The sequence below is a fragment of the Aphelocoma coerulescens genome, chromosome 13 (genome assembly GCF_041296385.1).
Source record: "Aphelocoma coerulescens isolate FSJ_1873_10779 chromosome 13, UR_Acoe_1.0, whole genome shotgun sequence".
NCBI classification, from domain to species: domain Eukaryota; kingdom Metazoa; phylum Chordata; class Aves; order Passeriformes; family Corvidae; genus Aphelocoma; species Aphelocoma coerulescens.
This window is the reverse complement of record NC_091027.1, coordinates 166913-191310: the sequence shown is the minus strand read 5'-3', so window position 1 is coordinate 191310 and position 24398 is coordinate 166913. Positions and strand designations below refer to the sequence as shown.

The 24398-nt window shown below is 40.5% G+C and overlaps 1 protein-coding gene across 4 annotated transcripts in view; it reads left to right on the top strand.

Annotated features, from left to right (window-relative positions):
* The window catches only part of KDM3B (lysine demethylase 3B), a 50499-nt gene that overhangs the window by 11108 nt on the left and 14993 nt on the right, over nucleotides 1-24398 (top strand). The window contains exons 5-16 of one of the 4 annotated variants that reach the window (XM_069028653.1): nucleotides 1176-1300; nucleotides 1995-2063; nucleotides 2982-3563; nucleotides 5960-7202; nucleotides 7564-7765; nucleotides 9105-9319; nucleotides 10368-10520; nucleotides 11506-11613; nucleotides 13081-13208; nucleotides 13875-14151; nucleotides 15036-15292; nucleotides 18836-19102. In XM_069028653.1, coding sequence (XP_068884754.1) covers nucleotides 1176-1300; nucleotides 1995-2063; nucleotides 2982-3563; nucleotides 5960-7202; nucleotides 7564-7765; nucleotides 9105-9319; nucleotides 10368-10520; nucleotides 11506-11613; nucleotides 13081-13208; nucleotides 13875-14151; nucleotides 15036-15292; nucleotides 18836-19102 — 3626 coding nt within the window. Of the gene's footprint in view, nucleotides 1-1175; nucleotides 1301-1994; nucleotides 2085-2981; nucleotides 3564-5959; nucleotides 7245-7563; nucleotides 7766-9104; nucleotides 9320-10367; nucleotides 10521-11505; nucleotides 11614-13080; nucleotides 13209-13874; nucleotides 14152-15035; nucleotides 15293-18835; nucleotides 19103-24398 lie in introns of all 4 variants that reach the window. The other 3 variants (XM_069028651.1, XM_069028652.1, XM_069028650.1) reach the window with 3 other exon arrangements.

Sequence of the window (24398 nt, the reverse complement as noted above, 5' to 3'; positions counted from 1 at the left end):
GAATTTTTAAAGTGTTGGTCCTTTTCTATGGGTCTGTTCTGTAAATGTGGAAATTGAGAATTGAAGTTCTTTTGTATTTGCTGATCCTCAGAAACTTTCTTTTGTAATGGCAATTCAAATTTTGACATTTTGATAATTAATACATCAGTTGTTTAAGTTGAATATACGTGTGGATGTGGCTGGTCAGCAGAGAGTTAGTACCTTATCTGTTGTCTGGGTTGTGTATTAGGGTTAAGCCTGATTGTGGCTTTTGTTGTCAGATTTGGGTCATTTTGGTCAAGTGCTAAAATAATTTCTATGCAGAGTTCATGTGCCAGGGAGGCACCCTAGAGACAGACCACTGTCTTACATTTGAAGGATGATGTATTTCTTAAGGGAATTTGGTGCCTTTTGGTTAAATAAAATGTGTATTCGTAGAAGTTCTATGAGGACAATACTTCTTACATGAGCAAGTAGCTTAAGAATTGTCCAGTTCGAAGCCTTCTTCTGAAGTGCCTAATTATGGCTGTGTCACAACAGGTTGTTGGATCAGGTGGATTTTGATGATCCAAGATTAGCAGAGGTTTATTTTGTCTGGGCTTAGGGTAGGAGGAAAGCTCAGCATGCTGATGTGGAGAGCAAGGGGAGGGTGAGAGGAAACCTTTATGTAGATAATCTGTTACCTGTGTGAAAGAACTAAGACTGGTTGATTTAGAGATGTTGGATATCCAAATACGTTTCTACTCTGAAACACATGGGTTTTTTTCTGGGATTTGACACATCTGAACTAAGTCAGAATACTGGGACTGTTTACTGGGTTGAAGCTGCATGATTACTAACCTGTAGGTTGGAAAGCAAAATAATTTAGTTAGCAAGGAGCCCCCATCCAGCATGATTTTGTCAAAGGAGTGAGTTAATTTTGGTCTTTCACGTTTGGTTTTTTTATGTGTAAACTGTATTCATTTTGTTGTCACAATAGCTTTGAGTTACAACAATGAGGACCTATTGACTTTTTAGGATAAAATGCCTGGTTACACAGAATTTGCAGCAGAAGCCCTAGTGTTTTAATTTCTTTCCACATGGAAGATGACACGTCAAGTCCTAATTAAGTGCACAGAACCATTTTTTTGTATGACTCCTAACTAGTATGACGCAAAGCTTGTTTGGAAAATGTACTCAAAGTCCTTATTTTCCAGGTCCTTACAGTGTCCAAGGCCAAAGAGTTAAAGTTTATCAACCAGAGGATGAAAATAGCTGGCTCTGTGGTGTTGTGAGCCACCAAGATCCAATAACTCGTCTTATGGAGGTGTCTGTGACTGAGGTAAAAATAAAAGCACTGCTTTGGTGCTCCTAAAATACCATTCCTCAATATCTGTATGTGGAGAATGACAGCTTCGCCCAAACTTACTCTTTTGGGTTGTTTTTTTGCTTTAAAAGATGAGTAATTATTTGTGTTGTGACTCACAGTATTTTTGTAGTATTTTTTCCTATTATGTTGACTTTCCAGAATAAATGATGTCACACAGCCTATTAAAAAAAGAACTAAAAATGTAACCTCCAAGCACAGATACAAAGATTGCATATTTGTTGCTCCTTTTGGGGAGAAACTGGTGAGGATACTTAGGCTAAACTGATGTGCTTCTTCCAGTAGTCCTTTCTACACCTAGCGGAGTGAACATGCAGAGGGCTGGAACAATGTTGAATCAAATTTAAGAGCTGTGTTTAATGCATGAGTACCTCTAGAAATGCTCAATAGAACAAATATACAAGGAAACAGCAGTAGGAATCAAATCTGAAAGTTTTTGAAATAGAGAAGGAGCAAAAGGATAGAAGGTGAACTGGAAGGCTGTAGTATTACTAAGAAAGTGAGACAGAAGGAAAAGGTAAATGGGAGAGGGCCTGCACAGTAACTGTGTATTTAGGTCTCTTATGTTGATACTATATACTTTGAATTAAAAATTAACCTCTGCTTTTCTTTCTCCTACCTCCTCATTATCAATCCGTATAAAAATTAGAGTGGTGAGATAAAGTCGGTGGATCCTCGACTAATTCATGTGGTGATGGATAACACTTCTCCAAGCGAGGTAGTACAGCAGTTCGTTCAGGTCTTGTATATACAGTATGAAACTTCATAAAATTTTTGATCTGAAATAAGTAAAATCTGGAAAGGACTAAAAAATTCTGCAGTGTTCATTGTAGATTTTGGATAATTTTAATAATTTTCCTCTTAAAGTTGGAACAGGAAAATTTTGTTTACCATTTTGATGGTCATAGCTTTCTTCAAACAATCTTCTCTTTTTGTTCAGGCCTGTTTACTAAGTTTAGCATGGATCGTGGAGGGGGGATCAGTAACAGTGTAACCATGGTGGTTGTTCTCCATTTTAAGGCATAGTGTTGCTGCCTTTTTCTAAAAGGATCATTCTATGCTGGTTCACAGACCTTTTAAGGCATTTCTAAAAATTGCCATCTGGCTTCTCTGCCTTGTAAGCAGGCTTGTGTGTTTGTGGCATTTCATTGCTTCAGTTGAGTGGTTCCATGATAACATTTGAACCTGAATTTTTACCCTAGGCTAAAGGGCAAGCTATCTCCTGTAGTTAAAATATTGTAGGCTTTGTGTAGTGGACAGACAGCGTGCCCTTGAAAAGAGTCGTGGGGTCTATACTTGGAGAAGAAATTAGTGTGCAGATGGTATTCATACATTATGAAGAGCTTTGTTGGAGTATTGCATATTTCTCAAAATTTGGCGTGACGTTCATGCTACAGCAAGGTAGCTCAGCTAAAAAATTTCTTGTGCAGATCTTATTCTAGTACAAAAAAGACAAGACTGCACTTAATGCTTGTGTTCTGTGCTCACAGCATCTCTCTTTAGATGTCTCAGTTTCTGATAAAGTGTTCCTAAACTTCAGAGCAGTGTAATATATTCTGTTCTTACAGAAAAGAAGTTCTTTGAATGGGTATCCTGATTGTTCTGTTTAGTGATTGCATGGCTTTGTCTATTACAGGGAGGGGGCCTAAAAGCAGCTAAATCATCATCTAAAGGGAAAAAGAAGAAAGAAAGCCTGGAGGGAAAGGATGGAAGGAGGAGGAAAAATGTATCAGATCCTGGTTGTGATCCTGCAACAAAGAAGCTAAAGGAGAGGTGTGAGGCAGATAGCAATGGTAGTGACGGAGGGGAGGCAAGCAGAGGTCCTTGGAAAGGAGTCTCCAGTAGTGAAACAGGACTGGATCCAAGGGCCAAGCAGTTGCCTTCATTTATTCCTCAGATTAATCGCAATATTCGTTTTGCTACTTACACCAAAGAGAATGGCCGAACACTAGTAGTCCAAGATGAGCCAGTTGGTGGTGACACACCATTGCCCTTCACTCCATTTTCTTCTGTGACTGGACAACCATTACTAGTTGGATCTGGATGTAAAGAGGCAGGAAAATCACTGGAACAGGTTGGCCAAGGCACAGTGACTTCTACAACTGCAGTTACTACACCTGCTTTGACACCGACAACTGTGAGAATCTCTGATACCAGTTTGCCAGCTGTTACTGGACAGGAGAAACTGAAAACAGTCCGATCCCAAGCCCAGGGAGAGGTGAGTAGCTCATGATCCAACATGTTTCAGAAAGATTTATGTGTTTGCAGCAGATGTTCTGCAACATATTCCTGTTACAATGTGTGTCCATGGAATTGAAAAAACCTACTTTTTCTCTCCTGAGTCTGTCTCCTTCCGAAGAAAACCTGTTACCTGACCTAAGAAATTACTCAAAAGAAAATTAAGATGATTGGTGAAGGAGTATTAAGAGACAACTGTGTAGCACTCTTATGCTTATTCAGCCTTAATCTGAGAAATGCAGCTTTAAAATAACACTAAGCACTGCACTTAATTAATTTTGTTGTGTCATATGGCAGATAACCTGCTTAAAATCTCTTGCCTTTATATAAACAAATCTGCGTGAAAATGCATACTGAGTTGAACATTCAAGTTACTTAAAAAAAAAGCCTCAAAACCAGAAAAACGATAAACCTACATTTAGAGGACCTTTAAGAGATGCCTGTCTTGTGTGTTAGAGCTGTGTTATCTATATAGTAGTAAAATGAGCCAGTTCCATTGTATACAATCTAGGACTAAAACCAAAGAAATAATTAAAGTATTTGAGATGAGAGCTCAGTCTGAAAGCATCTTGAAGACCTTTTAGTTATGTCTTTGTTTACAAGGGAAAGAGTGGAAAAATAGAAGGGAAACCCTGTTAAAATAGAAGACTTTTTAAATAAATCAAATGAAGATTTGTAAAAACAAAACAAAACAAAAACTGACCTCAGTAAGTACAACAAAAATAAAGAATCTCGCCATCTACTGTATAAAAAAAGTTGAGAAAACGGGAGATACATTAAGAGAGTCCAGTGTGATTGCCTGGAGGTTAAAGGCATTGTTATCATCCCTGTCTTTTGTATTAGCTAATGGAATTGGTGGAAGGGTTGGATGTTTACCTTGGGATAAAGATACCTAGGTGGTAAGGTGTAAAGGAGAAATAGAATTGTTGAAAACAGGAGTGTTGCATAATGAGCATAATACAATGTAATATGACCTCTTCTATCTCCCACCCCCCAAAAAATAAATAAATTCAGAGTTGGGAGCAACTACAGACTGTGTAATTATACTAAGAAATTACGGTATCACCTGTCCTTCTTTCCCTCTCTCCCACCCCAAATCACTTTTTTAAAACATTTATAATTTGGCTTCAGAGTTGGCAGGCAGACTGTTAGTCCATTTTAAACTATTTTTTTTGAGGGAAGGAACCTGACATAAATCAGTAAGAGTGTTGTAGGTAGTTCACATGTGTTACTGTTTCAGACTGTCTACTGTATCATAGTGTGATTTGGTCCTTGAGATGACTTCAAAACCTTGGTTTCCATTCAAATTCATATTGTTTTTAAAACTACTAGAACTCAGTTTTCTAAAATTATTTTTATCTCTAAAAATAAATATCTGAAATTCTAATATCTGAAAGAACTGTTAATAGGTTATTAAAGTTATTACAGCTGGAGATTGGTAATGAGGAACAAGCTAGACATTAGTATGCAGTAGAGTAGGTGTGCAGGGACACTAGTGACCAGTAGGATGTGTTGCACAGAGTCTGTGGTTGTATTTAGCATGACCTTGAAATAAAATTGTGTTAATGATGAGCAGATTTCTAAGTGGAAACTCAAAAAAAAGGAGTAGAGCTGATATAAATGATTCTATGAGGAATTAATCCCAGTATATAATAGTTACAGTAGGACTGTCAGAATTGGAAAATCGGGACAAGTACCAACTGAGAAGAGAGCAAGTGAATATTCCCTATCACAGTTATGGTTCTAGTAGAAATCTGCCATTCACAAAACTTTCTAGTATTTAATAGTCATAAAAATTAAGCCTTTTGTGCTTAACCTCTACTGAGTAATTCCCTGGAAGGCACCGTGTCCTAGGCATCTATCTACCTGTCAGCAGATGCGGCTTGCTGGGACCAGTAGTTTGTCTGCTAACTGCTAGGGGGCTTGGTTTGTTTAATTAACTTGCAAACTAAGTTACTTATTTTAGCGGTGCTACTTAAGTAGATGGAGCTTATCAGAATGATCTTGGGTGAGGGTGAAAGGTGGAAGGGTATTCCAAAGCAGTTTCAATTAAGGTTCCCTTGTTGTTGATTTGACTTCAAATGATCAGCAGTTTTACTAAGTTGCTTTTGTATTAATTAGTTCACCTGTCTTGTGTCTCACCTTTGTTCTAAAGTGTGATAAGACATTAAGTATTAGTTTTCTTTGTGTGTCTTCAGTTTCAATAGCTTGTGGGTAGGAATCTTTAAAGAAGTTTCTTCATTGTAAGTATGTCTGCTGGAAATTTCTATTCCACATGGGTAAGTAGAATGCTAATGGTACGATGACATGAACCAAAATATTCTTGAATGAAATAACAATCCTATAATAGACTAATGCTTATTAATTTTGTTTCAGAATTCCCGAAATTCACTTTTGACTTCTTCTGGATTTGGAGTCTCTCTTCCAAGTGCTTCCCAGTCCTTGGTATTTGGGGCTGGAAGGAGCCAATCAAATGGAGTGATGGCTCCAGAAAGCAAACCTTCTGGATTTCCTTTTGGCTGTGGTACTGGACAAGAAGCTCAGAAAGATTCTGATTCATCCAAGAACTTGTTTTTTCAGTGCATGTCCCAGAATCTTCCTTCCAGTAACTATTTCACAGTCATTTCAGAGAGCTTGACTGAAGATGTCTCTAGTCGGGACTCATTCAAGCAATGTACAGAGAGTGTGGGTGCTGGGACTTGTAAAGGTAAAGTTATTTCAGTGGACACTAAGTCGGGAGCCCAGTCTGGTAGTTCTGTGGAGCGGAAGCTGCCTGTAGAATCTATGCCTACCCTTACTCCAGCCTTTTCACGAGGTCTGTTGAATACTCGTCCCCCTGATAGTCACGAAAACCTATTTTTACAGCCCCCAAAACTATCACGAGAGGAACCCTCAAACCCTTTCCTGGCATTTGCTGAGAAAGCAGAACTTAGTCCTTTCAGTGGCTTTGCATCTTCATCTCAGACGGGGGTTTGTGCTCCCTCGACACCTGTGGGTCATAAGGCCACTTCTGGCTGGCCAGAAACACTCACCTCTACAGACTCTTCAGCTAAGAAGAAAACCTTGTTTATAACAACTGACTCCTCAAAGCTGATCTCCAGTGCTTCTGGTTCAACAGCTGCTGCTGGTGTTCAAAGCCCTTCCACTGTAGGGAATGGCCGTTCCAGCTCACCGACCAGCAACCTGACACAGCCTATCGAGATGCCCACACTTTCCTCCAGCCCAACAGAAGAAAAACCAGCTGTTGGGCCTGGGCAGCAGGACAATCCTCTTCTGAAAACTTTTTCTAATGTGTTTGGCAGACATCCACCTACCCTTTTCTCTTCACATGTAGAGTTTCCACAGGAGAACAAAGCCCCTTTTGAAGCTGTGAAAAGGTTCTCGCTAGATGAGCGGAGCTTAACATCCAAACAGGACTCTGACTCCAGTACAAATAGTGACCTGTCAGATTTGAGTGACTCTGAAGACCAGTTGCAGGCTAAGGCTTGTATGAAGGGTATCCCAGACCACTTGATGGCGAAGCTAGGCCCCAATGCGGAGCGCAATGCAGAATTACTGCTGGGTAAAGGAAAGGGGAAACAAGCCCCAAAGGGCCGGCCCCGCACAGCTCCCCTAAAAGGTGATGACTTGAATGCGGATAATGTTTTGGAAGCACAAAGAGGTGGGATACTGGGTTATCTCCTGTGTAATGAACTGCGTGAACTAACCACAGTTGTAAACCTCATTCATGCTCAGTAGACAGCACGCAGGATGCTTACAAGGCTGAAGCTTAATGCTTCTTGTATGTGAATTTGATGTTCGCTTTGAGAAATGTTTAAGCATGTATTTGTCAGAACAGAAGTGTGGTATGCTGCAGGCTTGAACAGACTTTCTGGTTTTACGTGGGTATGAACATACAGATCTCTGAAAAGATGATTGTTGGAGCCAGTATCCTTTTGCTGTTTCAGTTAACTAATAGATTTTTACTTTGCCTCACCCAGTTGGCCAGTCTGTGCTGAAAGATATGAGTAAGGTGAGGAAGCTGAAGCAGTCAGGTGAGCCTTTTCTCCAGGATGGCTCTTGCATCAATGTAGCTCCACATCTGCACAAGTGTCGGGAGTGCCGTCTGGAGCGGTACCGCAAATTTAAGGAGCAAGAGCAGGATGACTCAACTGTGGCATGTCGCTTCTTCCATTTCCGGAGGTGCTCAAATTCTTCCTTTCTTCATATGTAGTCTATGTGCAGAGCTTGGGCCATGTCTAAGCACAAAGTAATTATGTTTTACTTATTAAATATGCTTGGGGGTACAATAATGAAGGTTTTGAGTGTCTTGCATTTCACTGCATCACCTGACCGGAATTCCCTCACTGGGCCGGAAAGAGCTGCTTTTCAAAGATAAAGCTGTAGGATACTAAGTGAGCTGCCAGGTACAGCCTCAGGAAATTGAATTTGCTTTATTGGGTAGAATTTTACTTCTGGGTAGCAATTTGTATGCAGTAACTCTCCCTCCTTCACAAGACATTGAGAACAAAGGTAAAATTTTAATCCACTCAGCAAGTAACTGAACATTGCCAGCATGAGGCTAATGTTTGACCCGATTCTGTTAAGTACAGGACTAAATTTTAGGAGTTAGAACACTATGCCTGTGTTCTCTCTGTGTTGCGTACATGTCTTACACTGTTGTGTTTCGACCTGTCATGTTTCTCTTCGTCTTCCTTAACTGCCTATTCTAGCAAGTGCTACGCATCTTTTTCCAAAAGTATGTTCGTTGACTTTCTGGCATGTAAAGGATGAAGTGAATTTTTAGTATGTGTCACCCATCCAGTAAGCATGCTGCTTCTTTTCCTAAACTTGTTAAAAATTAATCTAGCTTGAGGTTAAAGATAAGATGGGTTCTGCTTAAAAATGAAGTTACCTTTGATATTGACAGGAGATGTTTAGGGTTCTGTCGTACATTTTTACATCTTTTACCCCACAAGGATTAGGAGGGTCAACAGCTACGGGTAAAACAGTAGTGATTCATCTATGGGGAGAGCAGTGCGACAAGGATTTTTGCATATCTCTTAATGTGAGCTGTTAGAAGAGTTGCCGAGTGCTGGCAGCCCTAGCCAGAACTGAAATACCGTTTTCTCAAAAGTTGGGAAAAACTTTCACATGAATTAAAATTGAGAATGACAACCATTCAGAATTTTGCAAGCAGCATCATTCAGCAGGTCAAATCGAATTTTGTCATCTCTTTCTATTAATAGGATAGAGAAGTGGGATTTAACAAGCTGTAGCAATTCCTTTTAGGTGGAATTTCCCACCAGTGTTTACCAGGACCTTGGGATTTGTTCTAGTGGGTGTTGCAGCCACAGCTTTGTATGCCTTATTCTCTGTGTTACTGGGATTTGCATAATAAGTGTATTGTCTGTAGAATATAGCACTTTAGCTGAAGTCTTTTTCCCCCCCTTTCTGGGTTTATGTTCTGATATAGATGTCATTATAAGTTAATTAAAGGTGGTTAAGCAGTTTCTCAATTACTCCATCCTATTTCGTGCAGGCTGGTATTTACCCGGAAAGGTATACTACGAGTAGAAGGTTTCTTGAACCCACAACAAAGTGACCCTGATGCCATGAGCCTTTGGATTCCTTCTCCCTCTCCTGCAGAGGGGATCGATCTGGAAACTTCCAAATATATCCTGGCCAATGTTGGGGACCAGTTCTGCCAGCTTGTTATGTCAGAGAAGGAGGCAATGATGATGGTAGAGCCACATCGTAAGTTGGGCTTTTGTCATGTTTTTTTTTTTTTTTTCCATCCTCTCTGTATAATACGTGTACAGTACAGTGGAATAGAATTGAAAATGTCATATAATTTCTTGTTGAAATGCTTCTCCTGCTCTTCCAATGAGAAGGCTATGTTCACCTCCTTGGGTGTAACTGTGGGACCAGCATTTGAGACTTCCTTTTGGATCAGTGCAACATTACTACCAAGGAAGCTAGTGGTAACTGTCCCAGACATTAAATTATTTTTTTAATAACTAAATGCAGAAATCAGCTGGCTCATACTCCTAAGAAAATAGAAATAAGCCAGAGCGCCTACCACACTGAGCAGCTATGCTTTAATGAACAGGTTTTCTGATCTATTCGTGTCCTTTTATGCTCCAGGCACATCATGTAAAAGCTCACGGTTTTTGAGGGAGCAATACCTTCATTCAGCCCGCAAGGACTTAGCTGAGCAACTAGTTGCCAGCTTTGCACTTCAAGGGGAAAAGGTTTAAGGAAAAAAAAAAAAGATAGCTGGTTTAGCTTATCACATGGATAACTGACTATCTGATTTTTTCCCTTTAGTTTCTGGAACATACAAGGGCAGCCATTCGGAGAGCCCCTTCCTTAGCAAATATGTTGGTTTAGAATCTGAATAATTAACAGAGATCTGATTAGTGAAACTAAATACACATTCTCTATGGTTTTATGTATTGACATCCCTTGTTCATAAAACTAGCAGAAGATTTGTAATTTTGCTGGAAGTTCCATTAGTGCTCCTTTAAATTCAGTTATTACAGAACACTGTAAGGTGCTGCATTTCCTTGTAGTGTGCCTTTTGATACCTGACCTTACCTATTCTTAGAAATGGGAACTTTATAGTGTCACTGGACTAGCAACTCAAAGAATGGGGCTATGAATGTAAAAAGTATGTGTTTCTATACTCTGCCTTCAGGTCATGTTGCTGTGAATTTATCAATGTTGCTGTGATATTCTCAAATTAGGTGGGAGAAATGCAAAATATCAAATCAATAATTCGTAGTGTGCCTTCTCTCTATAGAGAAGGTGGCATGGAAGCGAGCAGTACGTGGTGTGAGGGAGATGTGTGATGTATGTGAGACAACACTCTTCAATATTCATTGGGTTTGTCGGAAGTGTGGTTTTGGGGTCTGTCTGGACTGTTACCGGCTGAGGAAGAACCGTCCACGCAGTGGTGAGTACTGGGCATTTTTCCCCACTGTAATCTTTGAACTGACTATAGTCAGGGAATAGTTTCTGGGAAGTTGCAGAAGGTTTTGTGAGAGAGTTACTGAGTATCAGCTTGGAAGGCTGCATGTTTGGAACTTGTCTTGTATGCTGCATATGTACCTGTGTTTTATCTATTTCCTTATGTACCTGTGTTTTATCTCTTTGTTTAGGATGTGATTATTAAAATTACAGCATTAGCAGGCATAGAGTGTCTGCTGAGACAGTCAACTATATAGTTCTGTCCTTTCCTCAGAAAGTATAAAAGAAATACTGAGTAGTGTCTTAACAGTTCAGAACTGTCGCAAGGGGAACTAGTAAGCAGACACTGCAGAGAGCTGCTGTCTTTAACAAGGAGTTAGATTGGAAAGTTTTCTTCTTTTTTTTTGATTCCATGACACACTAGGACTTGTAATTCAGGAAGAAGTTCAGTAAGTTCAATTTTAGGAAATAGAGGCATGAGAAAGCAGATACCTGGTTGGGGTTTTCTGTGTACTTTACTGTTTTGAGACCACTCTGGTAGCATGGATGCTAACAAATGGCAATCTCAGTAAGATTAATTCATGAGAGTTCCATTATTATATGGAGCAGATGTATAAAATACTGGATGTTAATAAGTGTGAATAGTGCTGTCTATTCATTATGATAACTTAGAAAAGCATAATGAGAACAAGAGTATCATATTTTAAAAATTGAGGTTAGAAACCAAAATTTTTAGTGATTGAAAATAAGCTACTAGAGATGACTGAGGGAAAATTACTGTGGTAGCTGTATACTATGAAGAGGCAGAAGTTGCTGTATATGCAGTCCTAATGGTCTGTATTTATAGTTTACTGCTGAGATCACCAGGTTAGTTTCCTGCACTGTAAAGAATCTAAAGAAACAATATTAATGCACAAATATTCTGTATGGTAAAGTTTTAGTACAAAATCTGGGTTTTTTCTTTATTCCAGAGACAGAGGAAATTGGTGATGAAGAAGTTTTCTCGTGGCTGAAGTGTGCAAAGGGTCAGTCTCATGAACCAGAGAATCTCATGCCAACACAGATCATCCCTGGTACAGGTAATGCTTGAAACATGAAAGGAAAAATAGCAAATTTTGTATTAATTCTGAGAAAGCAAGTGGAAAAAATATAAAGATGGGTGATGTTGTAGCTGATACCTCTTCTAACATGGATTTAGAGGACACTCCCACTTGCTACAGCAGAAGGGTTGAAGGGAAGGTAACCCAAGTACGATCAAACTGTGGATTTGAAGTGTGCATCCTTCTAATATTAGTTGTGACTTGTTGTGCTCAGCTGTTTTTAAGTTGTATCAGTAAATTTGTTTAAGTAGCGAGAAGGAGTTTTTTGGGGATGGTTTGTTTTTATTTTTCTTCTCTGGCGAGGGGGAGGGAAAGCTTGCAGCTTGCTATGTTGCTTTTCCAGCAGATGTCAAGGTGATTGAATTTCCCTAATCATACATGTGAGCATGATGCTTCCTGTAGTTGAAGTAAGAACACACTGTCAACAGGCTCCCCTTGGCTGGGTGGACTGGAGTAAACCCCAGCAGTGAGGTTTTCTTTGTTGGCTTGGTCCCTAATTTTTACGCATAAGTTCTCAACCTGTTAATCACTGTTTTTCAAAGACAGCTCTGTGTGGACAGTATGTTGTTTTATGTGGAGAACACGTCCCCACAGTGCACCAGTTCTTTAATTCATTCCATCGCGTTGTGATAAAAGATTAGATTGTTGCTTTCTAGTTGCACAGTGGCTTCTGGCTCCTCCTGCTCATCACCCAAACTGCATGCATTAGTATGAAGAGGCTCTCCAGCTGGGCTATCAGCCTTGCCCCTCTTGACAGGAACATGCCCAAATTCCTTTGAGTTATTTTACAGGTGTGTCCCTGTTGCTTCCTAATAGCTAAGTAGCCCCTGGCTCTTGTCTGTTGCTCAAACCTGCATCTCCTTTCCCCCTAGTAAATCTAGTTTTGAAGTTCTCCATATAAGGCTGGTCAACTTGTTGGCAGAGACTCTCTTGCCCTGCTTGGGCAGGTGAATTCCATCTGCTCCCAAGACACCTGACTTCTCAGAAGTAGATTTGTGGTCACAGAAGGCAAAACTGTTGAGTATGGCACCAGCCATGCAGCCAGGTGTTCACCTGTTCAATTCATTACATCTCTCTGTGTACCAGGAGGATAGAGGTGAACACCTGTGCTCCAGATCCTTTCAGCATTGCTTCAAGGGTTATCTAGCTTCTTGTGGTGGTTCAAAGTTACCTCATTGCAGTATTGTTGGACCCTACATGGAATAGTAGGAGAAGATGATAATCTGTAGGATTGGCCGGGTTTGACAGCCTCTCACTGACATAATGAAGGTAGCGTTAGCACCGTTCGTCACATACTGTTCAGGGACAATGTATTGTTATATATTATGTGACCTTAAAGATACTTTGCAGTAATACTAGAAAAACACCACCCCTTTGAATATATAGTTTAGGCCTTTTTTTTAGATTTCTTTGCATGTGATATTAAAGACTTGACTTTATTTACAGCGCTTTACAATATTGGAGACATGGTTCATGCAGCACGAGGCAAATGGGGTATTAAAGCCAATTGTCCATGTATTAACCGACAGAACAAATCGGTGTTGAGACCAGCTGTCACTAATGGAATATCACAGGTATGTAATTTGAAGCTGAAATTACCTTGTTTGACATTTACATTTTTAAGATCTATTAAGATGTTATATCCTTTAGGCTGACCTATTGTGAATTTTAGTTTCTCCATATGTACTCTGAGTGTTTTAGTTTAGCAAAAGTCTTCTGGGGCATTTTCTGGGGACATGAACTGCATCTGTTATCTACCAAGTGGTTATTTGGGCTAATACTCTTATGTAGAAATTGGGTAGGAAGCCATTCATATTGATGCTGTATTTTAAAACAAACTACTATGAGTAGCTTGGAATACATGCTTTTCTTTTGTTGTGGTTCCTGAAGGAATCTGGAGCAGTTCTGTTACTATTGATACAAAAAATCCTCCTGTAATAAAAAACCCCTGAAAGAACGAAAAAGAAAGAAATCAGAAAGTTTGGTCTTATGTTAAAAGATGACTAAATGATGACATGGTAAGAATTCACACCACAGTGCAAAGGTGAATACACGCAGACAAGAAGCTCCTGTATTGTGCTGCTACCTTAGCATAAATTAATTTTACTGTGTGCTTATAGCAAATGGAAAAAGAAAAACAACAGACAAAACCAAATGCATTGGATATCAAAAATGTCTTCCAAGTGGAAGTCTTCCCTTTATTCAAAATTTAGCAGTTGTTTATTTTTTTTTTGTTTTAGCTTCCAACTGTAAATCCTAGTGCATCAGTCTCTGGAAACGAGAACACCTTTTCCACTGGAGCAGGGACAGCAGCAGTGGGGCAAGTAGAAATGGACACTGTACCAAAATCTGAAGCAACTGATAGTAGGATAGAAGAATCTGCAAAAACGGAGACATTACCAACCAATAACACTGAAGTAAAGACTAACAGACCACTTTGTCCAGAAACAGCTCCATCGTCAGCTTTACACTGGCTTGCAGATTTAGCAACGCAAAAAGCAAAAGAGGAAACAAAAGGTGAGCAGAGGAAATGCCCTCTGGGGTTGGAATCAAAAGACAAATGATAACATACTGTTCGATTGCTATACTTTGTGAGAGTGTCTAGCCCTAAATAGAAAAGAACAAGGTAATTTTTCTTCCTTTGCCTCTTAGAACCAGTTTTGTTCTATGGGCTTAGAAAATGCAAAGCTGGAAAGATGATATAGCTGAAGACAATACTGTCTTGTCACTCACACTTTATTTCTGTGCCAATTTATGTATTCATTTTCTCAGAAGCTGATATCCTGGTGTAAAATGATAGTAATTAATTTCAGATGCCGTTTTGTCACTTTATAACAGTTGAAGTAAATATAACTCTTTTGTGTGCTATGTGACGAGTGCATTTCCAAGGAACTGAGACTGGAGTCCAGTTGGAGAGTTAGATGAAAGCTTAGAGCATCTTCAATACTCAGTAGTTTGAGTGAATACACTTCCTAGATGTCAGAGGTAGCATGACTAACACAGGATTTATTCCTGTCCATGTGTCTGGAAGGGACTACTTTATGTGTTGATGTTAAATGTTGGTGAATCACTCACGAGTTCTGCAGGTCTTAGTCACTGTAATATTTTGACTACCATTAAAATTTGAAATATTTAATATCAAAACATTAATTCAGAAAGTCAGGGAAATGTTTTTTAATTGAATCTATTAAAAATTGTGTGTTTACACATCTTTTCAGATCAGATCTGTTGAGGTGCTTCATTCACTGTTACAGTGATAATTTACCATTACCACAAGATTCTGTCAATATCCTATTTAATGCAATAGCAAATAATTTCAGAAAACTTTGTGATCATTTTAACTTTGCCTCTTGGGGTCTTTTTCCTCTCCCCTCCCTGTAATGTTTATATTTATCTTGCAGAATCAGGATCACTGAGATCAGTGCTTAATAAAGAATCCCATTCACCCTTTGGATTAGATTCCTTCAACTCCAGTACGAAAGTTTCCCCGCTAACCCCAAAGCTGTTTAATAGCCTCTTGTTGGGCCCAGTGACATCTAGCAACAAAGCTGAAGGCTCCAGCCTCAGAGATCTGCTACATACAGGGCCAGGAAAGCTTCCACAGGTCCCATCAGACACAGGAATCCCCTTTCCTCCAGTCTTTTCTGCAGCTTCTACGGTAAATAATTTTTTATTCTTTCAATGATATCTGTTCTAGGGAACAATTGTCATCTATATGTTTTTATAGTATACTACTCTTGAAAGTTGAAACAAATGTAATACCTTGACAAAACCCACCACTCCACAAATTTGTAGAGAATTTTAGTTTACTACTGCTGAGGAGAGGCTGTTCTTTTGAAGAGACCAAGAAAATGAGTTTAATACAGCCTATAAATGGTTTAGTTGATAATCAGCATCTCTATAAAAGCTCACTTTAAATTTCACACCTTTAAAAATATTGTAAGGGCATACCACAGAAAAAAAGACAAAAACTCAATAGTAAACCAGTTGCTTAAACTTATGTATACTTGAAAGGCATTTGAGCTAAAATATGCTTGGGCAGGATCTGCTGCTCCAGCTGGATCACTACAAATCTGTGGGTCCTGATGGGATTCATCTGAGAATCTTCACAGAGCTGCTGATGTGATTGCAAAGCCTCCTCAACGATTTTCATGCAATCTTGGGAATCTGGAGAGGTCCCAGATGACTGGAAGCTGGGTGAACATTGTCCTGATTTTCTAAAAGGGCAAAGAGAGGACCCTGGAAACTACAGGCCTGTCAGGCTCACTTAAGTGCCCAGTGAAATAATGGAAAAGATTATTCTGGGAAGTGTAGGAAAATATCCGGAGTACAATGCAGTCCTGGGTCACTGCCAGCATGTCTTTGTGTGGGTGAAAGTCCTACTTGTTGAACCTGATTTCCTTCTATGACGGGGCCACCTTGTTCATCTAGGAAAGCCAGTAGATTTATTTAATTTTTTTTGGAAGTAAGTTTTTGATGACATCTCTCTCAATATCCTTCTGGACAAAATGTCCAGCAGACAGCTGAATAACCATGTTTGGACAACGTGCTCATTCTTATTATGTCCTGTGCAGGGCCAGGAGTTGGACTTGATGATCCTGATGGGTCGCTTCCAACTCAGCACATTCCATGGTTCTGTGATTCTGTGAGTTTAAGGTGTAGTTGCTATTTCTGAGTGCTTATTCTGGAATAACAATACTTTAATCCATTTTGGAAGGAATAACTTCGAAAAAATCCTGAACGAATCAATGCTATTTGACATGGTTAGAAGCATTTAGTTTAGGAGAAGGATAGATTCTGTGGAATTTATCAACGCTTAGTTCTTTTTGGCTAATACTTTCTCCAAAAGCTTAGGCAGATAGAGTAAGGAGGAAGATGAAATGGCTTGTCTCATAGCAGACTTTTTTTTTAACTCTCTGCCAGGCAGGCTGGCTGACTGTCTGGAACCTTGATTATAGTTCATGTTGGTTGGTTTTGGTAGAGGGAACTGTGCATGAAAATATGCTGCTGCTACAGGAAAGTGAATCCAAGAATACTTCTGCCTCTCATCACTGAGTACAGGTGAAGAAATTGTGGTCACTTGTTTCAAAGCAACTTACTCCTTCAAGGCTTGAGATAGCCTGTCTCAACTTGTATCCCTGTCCCAGCAACTCTATGCATTCTCTCACCACATCTAATCAGATCTATTGTGTAATGTGTTTTTTCACTTTCCTGACTTCTGATCTTCACTGAGTAATTTCGATTTGAAAAAACTTGTGGAGAACTCTGGTCCAGCTCCTGACTTGAATGTCTGGATGCTTCATGTAGAATGAACAAAACATACCTGAGAAACAACAGTTGCATTCCTCAAATTGAGAGAAGCAGGACTTGCTGCTCATGAAGAGCATCATCTTGATGTTCCTGGAGCACTGACAGTCTGTTGTGAAGAGCTATAAGCATTGTCTTTAATAGTTAAACTGCATATTATCTGTCTTACGGCCTCCAGAGAATCAGAGTAATGGTACACTTTTAAGACCATCCAAAGCGGATGACGTTATGATCTAGTCTTACTTGCCTAAGATGGGCTGTAGAAAACTAGTATAATTCCAGGCAGCAGTAGAGAGTGGGATCAGACTAGCAGTGGTGCAGCTCCTCTGAAGGGAGCCTAGAGTTCTGGAGGACAGCAAGCTGCACCTGGGCCAGGACTGCACACCTGCAGCTGCAAAGGCAAACAGTCCTGGTCTGCATCAGGAAGCATACAGCTGGAGCACATCAAGGAATGTGGTTATTTCACTCAGCCCCTGTTGGGCCACACCTGGAACACTGCTTCCAGTTTTGATTTCCCCAGTTGAAGAATGACAGTGCAAAATTGCATGGGATCCAGTGAAGGGCCATAAAAAATGATCAAAGCATTTTGGAGAGCTCGACACATTTGGAAAGGTGGTAGATACTGGTTCTATGCATCCTAGAGAAGAGAATGCTTTGGGGATCTGATCAATCTTACCGTATCTAAAAGATGGTTGTAGAGAATAGGGAGGTACTCCTTTCATAAGAATGCATGGCTAACAGGGCAAGGGGCAATACCAGTTGCTTCAGGAGAAATTCTGTCTGGATATAACAAAAAATTCTCCCTTTACATGCAAGCAGTAGAATAGGCTGCCCTGAGAAGTGAATTAATCTCCCTATAAAGTTAAAGTTTGGCATGACCCAGCCCAGGGGAACGAAGCCTAATTTCAACAGAAATTTACACCAAATGATCTCTAAATCTTCTGTTGGACCTAGACTCTTCTACAATTCCATAAGTATTTTTTACTGAATTGATATATTCAGTAATGAATAGTGTTATGTTTTAGATTGATAGTTCTGTATATGGTAAATTTTTTATCTGTTGACCTCTAGTTTGTAAGAAGATGGCAATTTTTGGGAGGGAGGAGGGAGTGGTGTTGATTGGTTTATGATTTTTTTTTTCACTTGAATGAGAAGGTTTTTGCTACCAGAAATCTATCACACCCCTGCCCCCTCCTGCAAATGTGTGAATAAAGATCCAGTAAGTGTTTATCTTCTGTTGAATATATGAAATATATTTAGTGTCTTAAGTTTTTTGCTATAAACAAGGCCTATGGGCAGGCTTTTTATTTTTTTAAGTTAAAACAAAGTTTAAGATTGTGTTGCTAACCTGCTACAAATGTTAAACACCCCTTAAGTTTTAAATGTCCCCTGAGGAGCATGGCAACCAGAACCAGAGAATCTGTCTACTAATGGTTCCATTGACATACAGGAAGCACTTTCTTCTCTCTCTGTCGTTGTTTGCTTAGTGTTTACATATCCGTCAGCTTACGTGTCCCAAGGTTGAATTCACTTCCTTAGTAATGGGATGAGGAAAATGGAGAAATAGAGTTGAGATATTAATGAAGTTAGAAAAAATATGAACTTTTTTTACTATCAAAGTAGCTGAATTTAGATCATTAAAGTTTACTATTTTATGTCTGCATAATATTTTTATAGGTAGCCTGTAGTTGGTTATTTTAACTTTTACCATTGTAAAACAGAACCATAGCCATTTCTGTTCTTACCTGGATATGTCTGTCTCTGAGCCAAGTTGTTTCTGATGCATGTTTTCCTGGTAGCACAGTGTCTGTGACTAAGTCTGAAGGAGAGCAGATATACGTTAATACTTACACTGTTGCAAGACTAGATTTACCTCTGGATTTACATATTCTAGGGGGCCAAAGGTAAAGCCAGCCTGCCAAACTTCTTGGACCATATCATTGCTTCTGTGGTGGAAAATAAGAAGACATCTGATACTGCAAAACGAGCTAGTAATTTAGCTGACACACAGAGAGAAGTGAAAGAAATGGTGATGGGATTAAATGTGCTGGATCCACACACTTCCCATTCTTGGCTGTGTGATGGTAGACTTCTTTGCCTTCATGATCCCAGCAACAAAAACAACTGGAAGATCTTCAGGGAATGCTGGAAACAAGGCCAGGTAGGTGATAAGTGTCCAACCCTTGCTGCTTATAAGTGTCCTGAAATTGCAGTCTGTACCTTGGTAAAAAGAGCCTATTCAGACTTTGGCCAGTTGCTCCTGACTGAATATGGTGAATGAATATTTCAGCTGTAGCTGAAAACAGGGGACACAGCAGCCCTGTTCACTCTATGCTATAGTGACTCGAGCCCATGTACTCTTGCGCTTACCATTATGAGAGTGTTTGCTGTGACAACCTTTTCAGTTGTAGTGTGCTTTGTGCTGAACTTGCTCTGCTCTGCTACAACCCAGTAGTGAATCCACTCTGATTTCCGGTGTGCATCCACACTTGATGCTTTATAGCCTCAGGGAAAGGTCCATTCCTTCCAGCTGCAGCATGTGCAAGAGCGAAAATGCTGAATGCAGTAGTCTACTGAATTTTGGGTTTACTTGATACAGTATCTCACCCTGAGCCCTACAGCCAGTGGGAACCCAAGTGTTGTTCTGGACTCAGCAACTCATGCATGGAGCACTCTCGTGGGTTGTCTGAGGTGCCATCAAGTGCTTAGCCCTTCAGACAACAGACTTTACCTTAGACCTGCTCTCAGCATAGCCACTTGCTCAGATCTCAGTCTGTAGTGCTGTAGCTTAGACTTCTCCAGAGAATCAGTAAGATCAGCCTGGTCAGACAAGCTGAATCTTAAAAAATGGGTGAGTAATTGCTGCTGCAAAGGAAGTGCACCCACAGCTCTAACAGAGGATGATGTCCATCACTGTTCGAATTGTATTCTTGACACTTGGTTCTGCAGCTGCCTCTGACACAGTTACCTTCACTAACTACCTGGAGTTGAGACCATTGATGCTAGACCATTAAGTTCCTCATCATCTTTTCTGGAGAAATGCTTGTTGTCGGCTAGTCTGTTATTACAGTGCTAGTGCGCTTGGCAGTCACATTCCATTTTTATTTGTGGTTGATCACAAGATGCTGAGGTGGGGTGGAGGAACAGGCTGCATGTATCTCTTTTAGCACTCAGAGTCTATTCCTGACAGAAGTAGAGAACTTTTCGTTTAAGTGTAGCCTGTCCTATGGAACTGCACATTGTCTGGGTTCCCTGGGCACAAGCACAACTAGCACATAGCCATGAGAACTGCAAAGATGACTTGTGCCACCAGCCGCATTCCTGTTCATGACTCCTCTGGCCAGCTCCTGATAGTTGGAGGAAGGTACTGTGCAGCACACCCTTGCTTGTCTGACTAGAAACTTCATTGCCAGCTTCCCACTACATGCAGTTATCTTCCTGTCCTGACTTTTTTGGGGTGCATAGGAGTCTCCTTTTATTTTTTTTTTTCATCCTGTTATATTTTTCTGATTTATGAGGGATTTTAGATCATTCTTTTGCAGTGCTGTGGTGTCCATCATCTGCCTTTCTTTGCAAAGAGCTTCTTAGTTTCTGGGTAGTATACTTGGATAATTTTCTCAACACTTTTTGTCAGGAAATACTACTGTCTCTCTTAGGAAGATCCTAAATATTTTGGGAATGCCTACAAAAAATGTGCCTGTCAGTTTCTCTGCCAATGAGATGGTTAATCACCATGTGCAAGATGCTGCTTGTGACCTTGGGGTCCTTGACTGGTAATGAGTCTTGAGAGACTGTTTATGGAGTCTAGAGATGTGATTACCAATCTTGTGTCCGATGTGTAGCTTGCAGTGCGCATTGCCGTCCAAGTTGGTGCACTCCCTGAGGCTCTGGGTACAACTGCCATGCTCGTGTACTCTTTGCGACCCACTATTTTAGGCTGTGCCCCAAGGTGTGCTACTGATGATTTTGGATCATTTTATCATTCAGAAGACTCCTTGAATAGGAACAGACTGGGCAAGTCCTTTGCTCATTCAGGGATCCTCAAAGTGGTGTTGCAGTCATTTGAGTTTTCTGTTGAAATGTGAAAAGGAATTGAACAACCTCCGTTGTTCCTGCATAAGAGAGCATGTGACCCAGGCAGGCATTACTGTCTCAACAAGGTTATTTTAAACAGAATTTCTTCAAGCAGAGACTCTCTCAAGAAACTGCTCTGTCAGAGTTCTTCCTTGGCTTACATCCTCCGGTAAATCCCAGCTGCACCTTTAAAAGTGAAGTGAAAGAACATTAATTCTACCACCATTCCCCAAATCATCCTCCTTTTTTGTGGTTTTGAAAAGGTTATTTGGAAAAAAAACCCTTATCCACCCTCCCCAGCAGAATAAATGCACACTGGGCACGAGATCCGTGCCATATGAAGATCTTGGCTATGGTGGCATCCAAAATTGTTAAAAGAGAAAATTATTTTCCCTTAATGCTTAGATAATAAATGGCAGTCTTTCAATGTCACTCAAAAAGAGCAACATTTTTTGAGTCCTTTCTCTTAGAAATTGTCAGAAATAAGTTCAACTCTCTTATCCCAGAATTCACTGTGAGACCATAAGATTAATTTTTGCTGAAGTTGTTTTTCAAGAGCATTTTGCTCTCTGGAAATGGTAGTTGCTCATCTGGGGATAGTTAGGATTCTCATCCTTTAGCAACCTGATATTTTCTGAATTTTCATGCTAGGATTTCTCATTTTTGAGACAGTAAAAATCTGGTATGGTACTGGAGCTTTTTTATTTTGTTGTTATCTCCCTGTAGTTTGAGAGCAGATTTGGCAGGAGATGTCTACCAGGCAAGTCCACTGTCCTTTTATCTTGGAGCTCGATCTGTGTTCTTCGCTAGAGAGAATACTTTATTTCTTCCATGGCAGATTTGCTGCCATGGATGGCAAGAAGGGGTCTACTAAGTTAAGTAGTTTGGTTGTTTTGGGGTTTCTTTTAATTGCAATTTACAAGTGGTCAAGTGAGTACAACAGGGATCAAAACGTCATTATTTTTCTGTACTGAAGAGAGCTGGTTTATCCATCAGCTTAAAGTCTACCAGGCAGTCCTTTCCACACATCCTGTGAAAGGTACTGTTATTTTTCACTCACACATGATCCCTAGTGTTTGTTGTAGAATGTGCTTAAAACTTTTTTATTGCCTTAATGTTACTATTTTTGCTGGGATGAGGGACTACATTAAGATTTGAGATTGCTGTATTTGCTCTTAGGGAGGTTTGCTGCTTGTCAGGGTCTCACATTTGGAACATAGTGGAAAGACTACCAAAGCTTACCTGTCCCTCAAACATGTGCCCTCTGCTGCTTTTCCATATTGGCACACTCAGTACTATTGGGGAGACCAGGACAGTATCAAGAGTGACTGTATGGCTCTGGGTATTAATCAAGGCTATGGAGCCCTCATGGTTTTCTTACTCATGCCAGTGAGGGGTAGGGGAGTGGAGAGATCCTGCATGTCAACCATTGTTTGCACAGCTGGTTTTAACCAAGAGGGTTTTATGATCATGGGAACCTCAAAGAGGATTGGGGATTGCTTGGAAGAGATAAGGTCCACCAAAGAAAAAAAAAAAAAGGCATCTTTGCCAACATGCTGGCCAACCTTATTAGGAGAGCTATAAGCAGGAACAAGGGAGGGAGAGTATGACCAGTGATTAAGGAAGGAATTAGTTGATTGGTTTGGCAAGCGAGCAGTGTGAGGTGAAGTGAACAGGGGTAATCTCATACTTAAGAAACCAAGGATGAAAGATGTCCACCTCAAGCGTATGCATGTAAATAAAGATCTGTGTGCATCACAGCATTGTGAAGAAAGCTCTCATACTGTTTCTGGGAAATCAACATGACTAGGTGTCTTTCTGAGGTACCTGTACACTACTATGCATGCAGCACACTGAACAAACAGGAGGAATTAGTGTGCTGTTGCACAGCTATGGTCTCATTGGTATGACAAAGTGGTGGGATAGCTCGTGCAGCTTTAGTATGGGAAGGAATAGGTACAGGCTGTTCAGGAAGGACAACACAGGAATGACAGGCCAGGAAGGTGAGAAGGGAGCATTGCTGTTTTTGTGAGGAAGAAGCTAGAATGCATGAAATTGTGAAGGAACTGATGATGAGCATTCAAGAGCTTATGGGCCAGGATTAGTGAGCAGAGTAACATGGACAACATTGCAGCAAGTATCTGCTACAGACCAACTGACCATAAAAAAGTGATAAGGCCATCTTCAGAAAACTGGAGGAAGCCTTGTGTTCACATTTCCTGGGCCTCATGGGACCACTGTGATACCTGCTGGAGGAACAACACAACAGGTCACAAGCAGTCCAGAAGTTTTCTGAAGTACATTGGTGTCAATGTTCTGAGACAGCTGATCAAGGAAACAGCTCGGGAAGGGCACTTGTGCTGAACCGTGTGCTTCCACACAAGGAAGGTTGTTGATGTGGAGATACGCGGCACCTTTGGCTGCAGTGACTATTAGATGGTGGCATTCAGATCAAGATTTTGAGAGGAGGGAGCAAAGCAAAAAAATCATGATCACAAATCTGGGCTTTGGGAGAGCAGACTTTCACCTTTTCAGATACTTGCTTGGAAGAAATCCCATGGAGATACGGTCATGAAGAGAAGAGGAGCTCAGGAATATTGGTTGAATCATGCTTAACCTGCCTTGTAGCCTTCTGTGATGAGATGACTGGCTTGGTGGATGAAGGGAAAGTACTGGATGTTTTTTATCTTAACTTTAATAAAGGCTTTTTACACTGTCATGATGTCATCAGACAAAGTAAAGTACAGACTTGGTAAGTGAGCAGTGTGATGGACTTTAAACTGACTGAAATGCCATGTGTGAGAGCACTGTCACTAGTGGTATATCATAGGGGGTCACTTCTGGGGTGAGTAGTATTTATCATGTAATTAGTGACCTAGATGGGAAAGGGTTCATAGGTCCTCAGCAGGTTTACAGACAATACAAAGCTAGGAGGAATGACTGATAACAGCAAATGGTTGTGCTGCTACTCAGAGGGTCTGAACAGGCTGGAGAATTGGATTGAGAAGAATCTGGTGATGTTCAGCAAGGGAAAATGTAATGTCCTGCACATCAAGGAAGAATAACATGCTGCAGCAGTTGCTGAGGAGCAACCATTTGGAAGGTAGTTTTGCTGGAAGGATCTTGGGGTCCCAGTGGGCAAGGGAGTGACCATGAGCCAAGAATGTGTCCTCATGACAGAGAGAGTTGTCAGCAAGTCAAAGGAAGTGATGGTTCCCCTTTACTCAGCCCTGTTAGAGGCCTCACCTGGAGTACTGTGTCCAGTTCTGGGCTCCCCAGTACAAAAGAGTCGTGGACTTACTAGAGGAAGCCTAGCGAAGGGTCACAAAGGTGATGAAGGGACTAGAGCATCACTTAGATGAAGAGAGGCTGAGCGAGCTGGG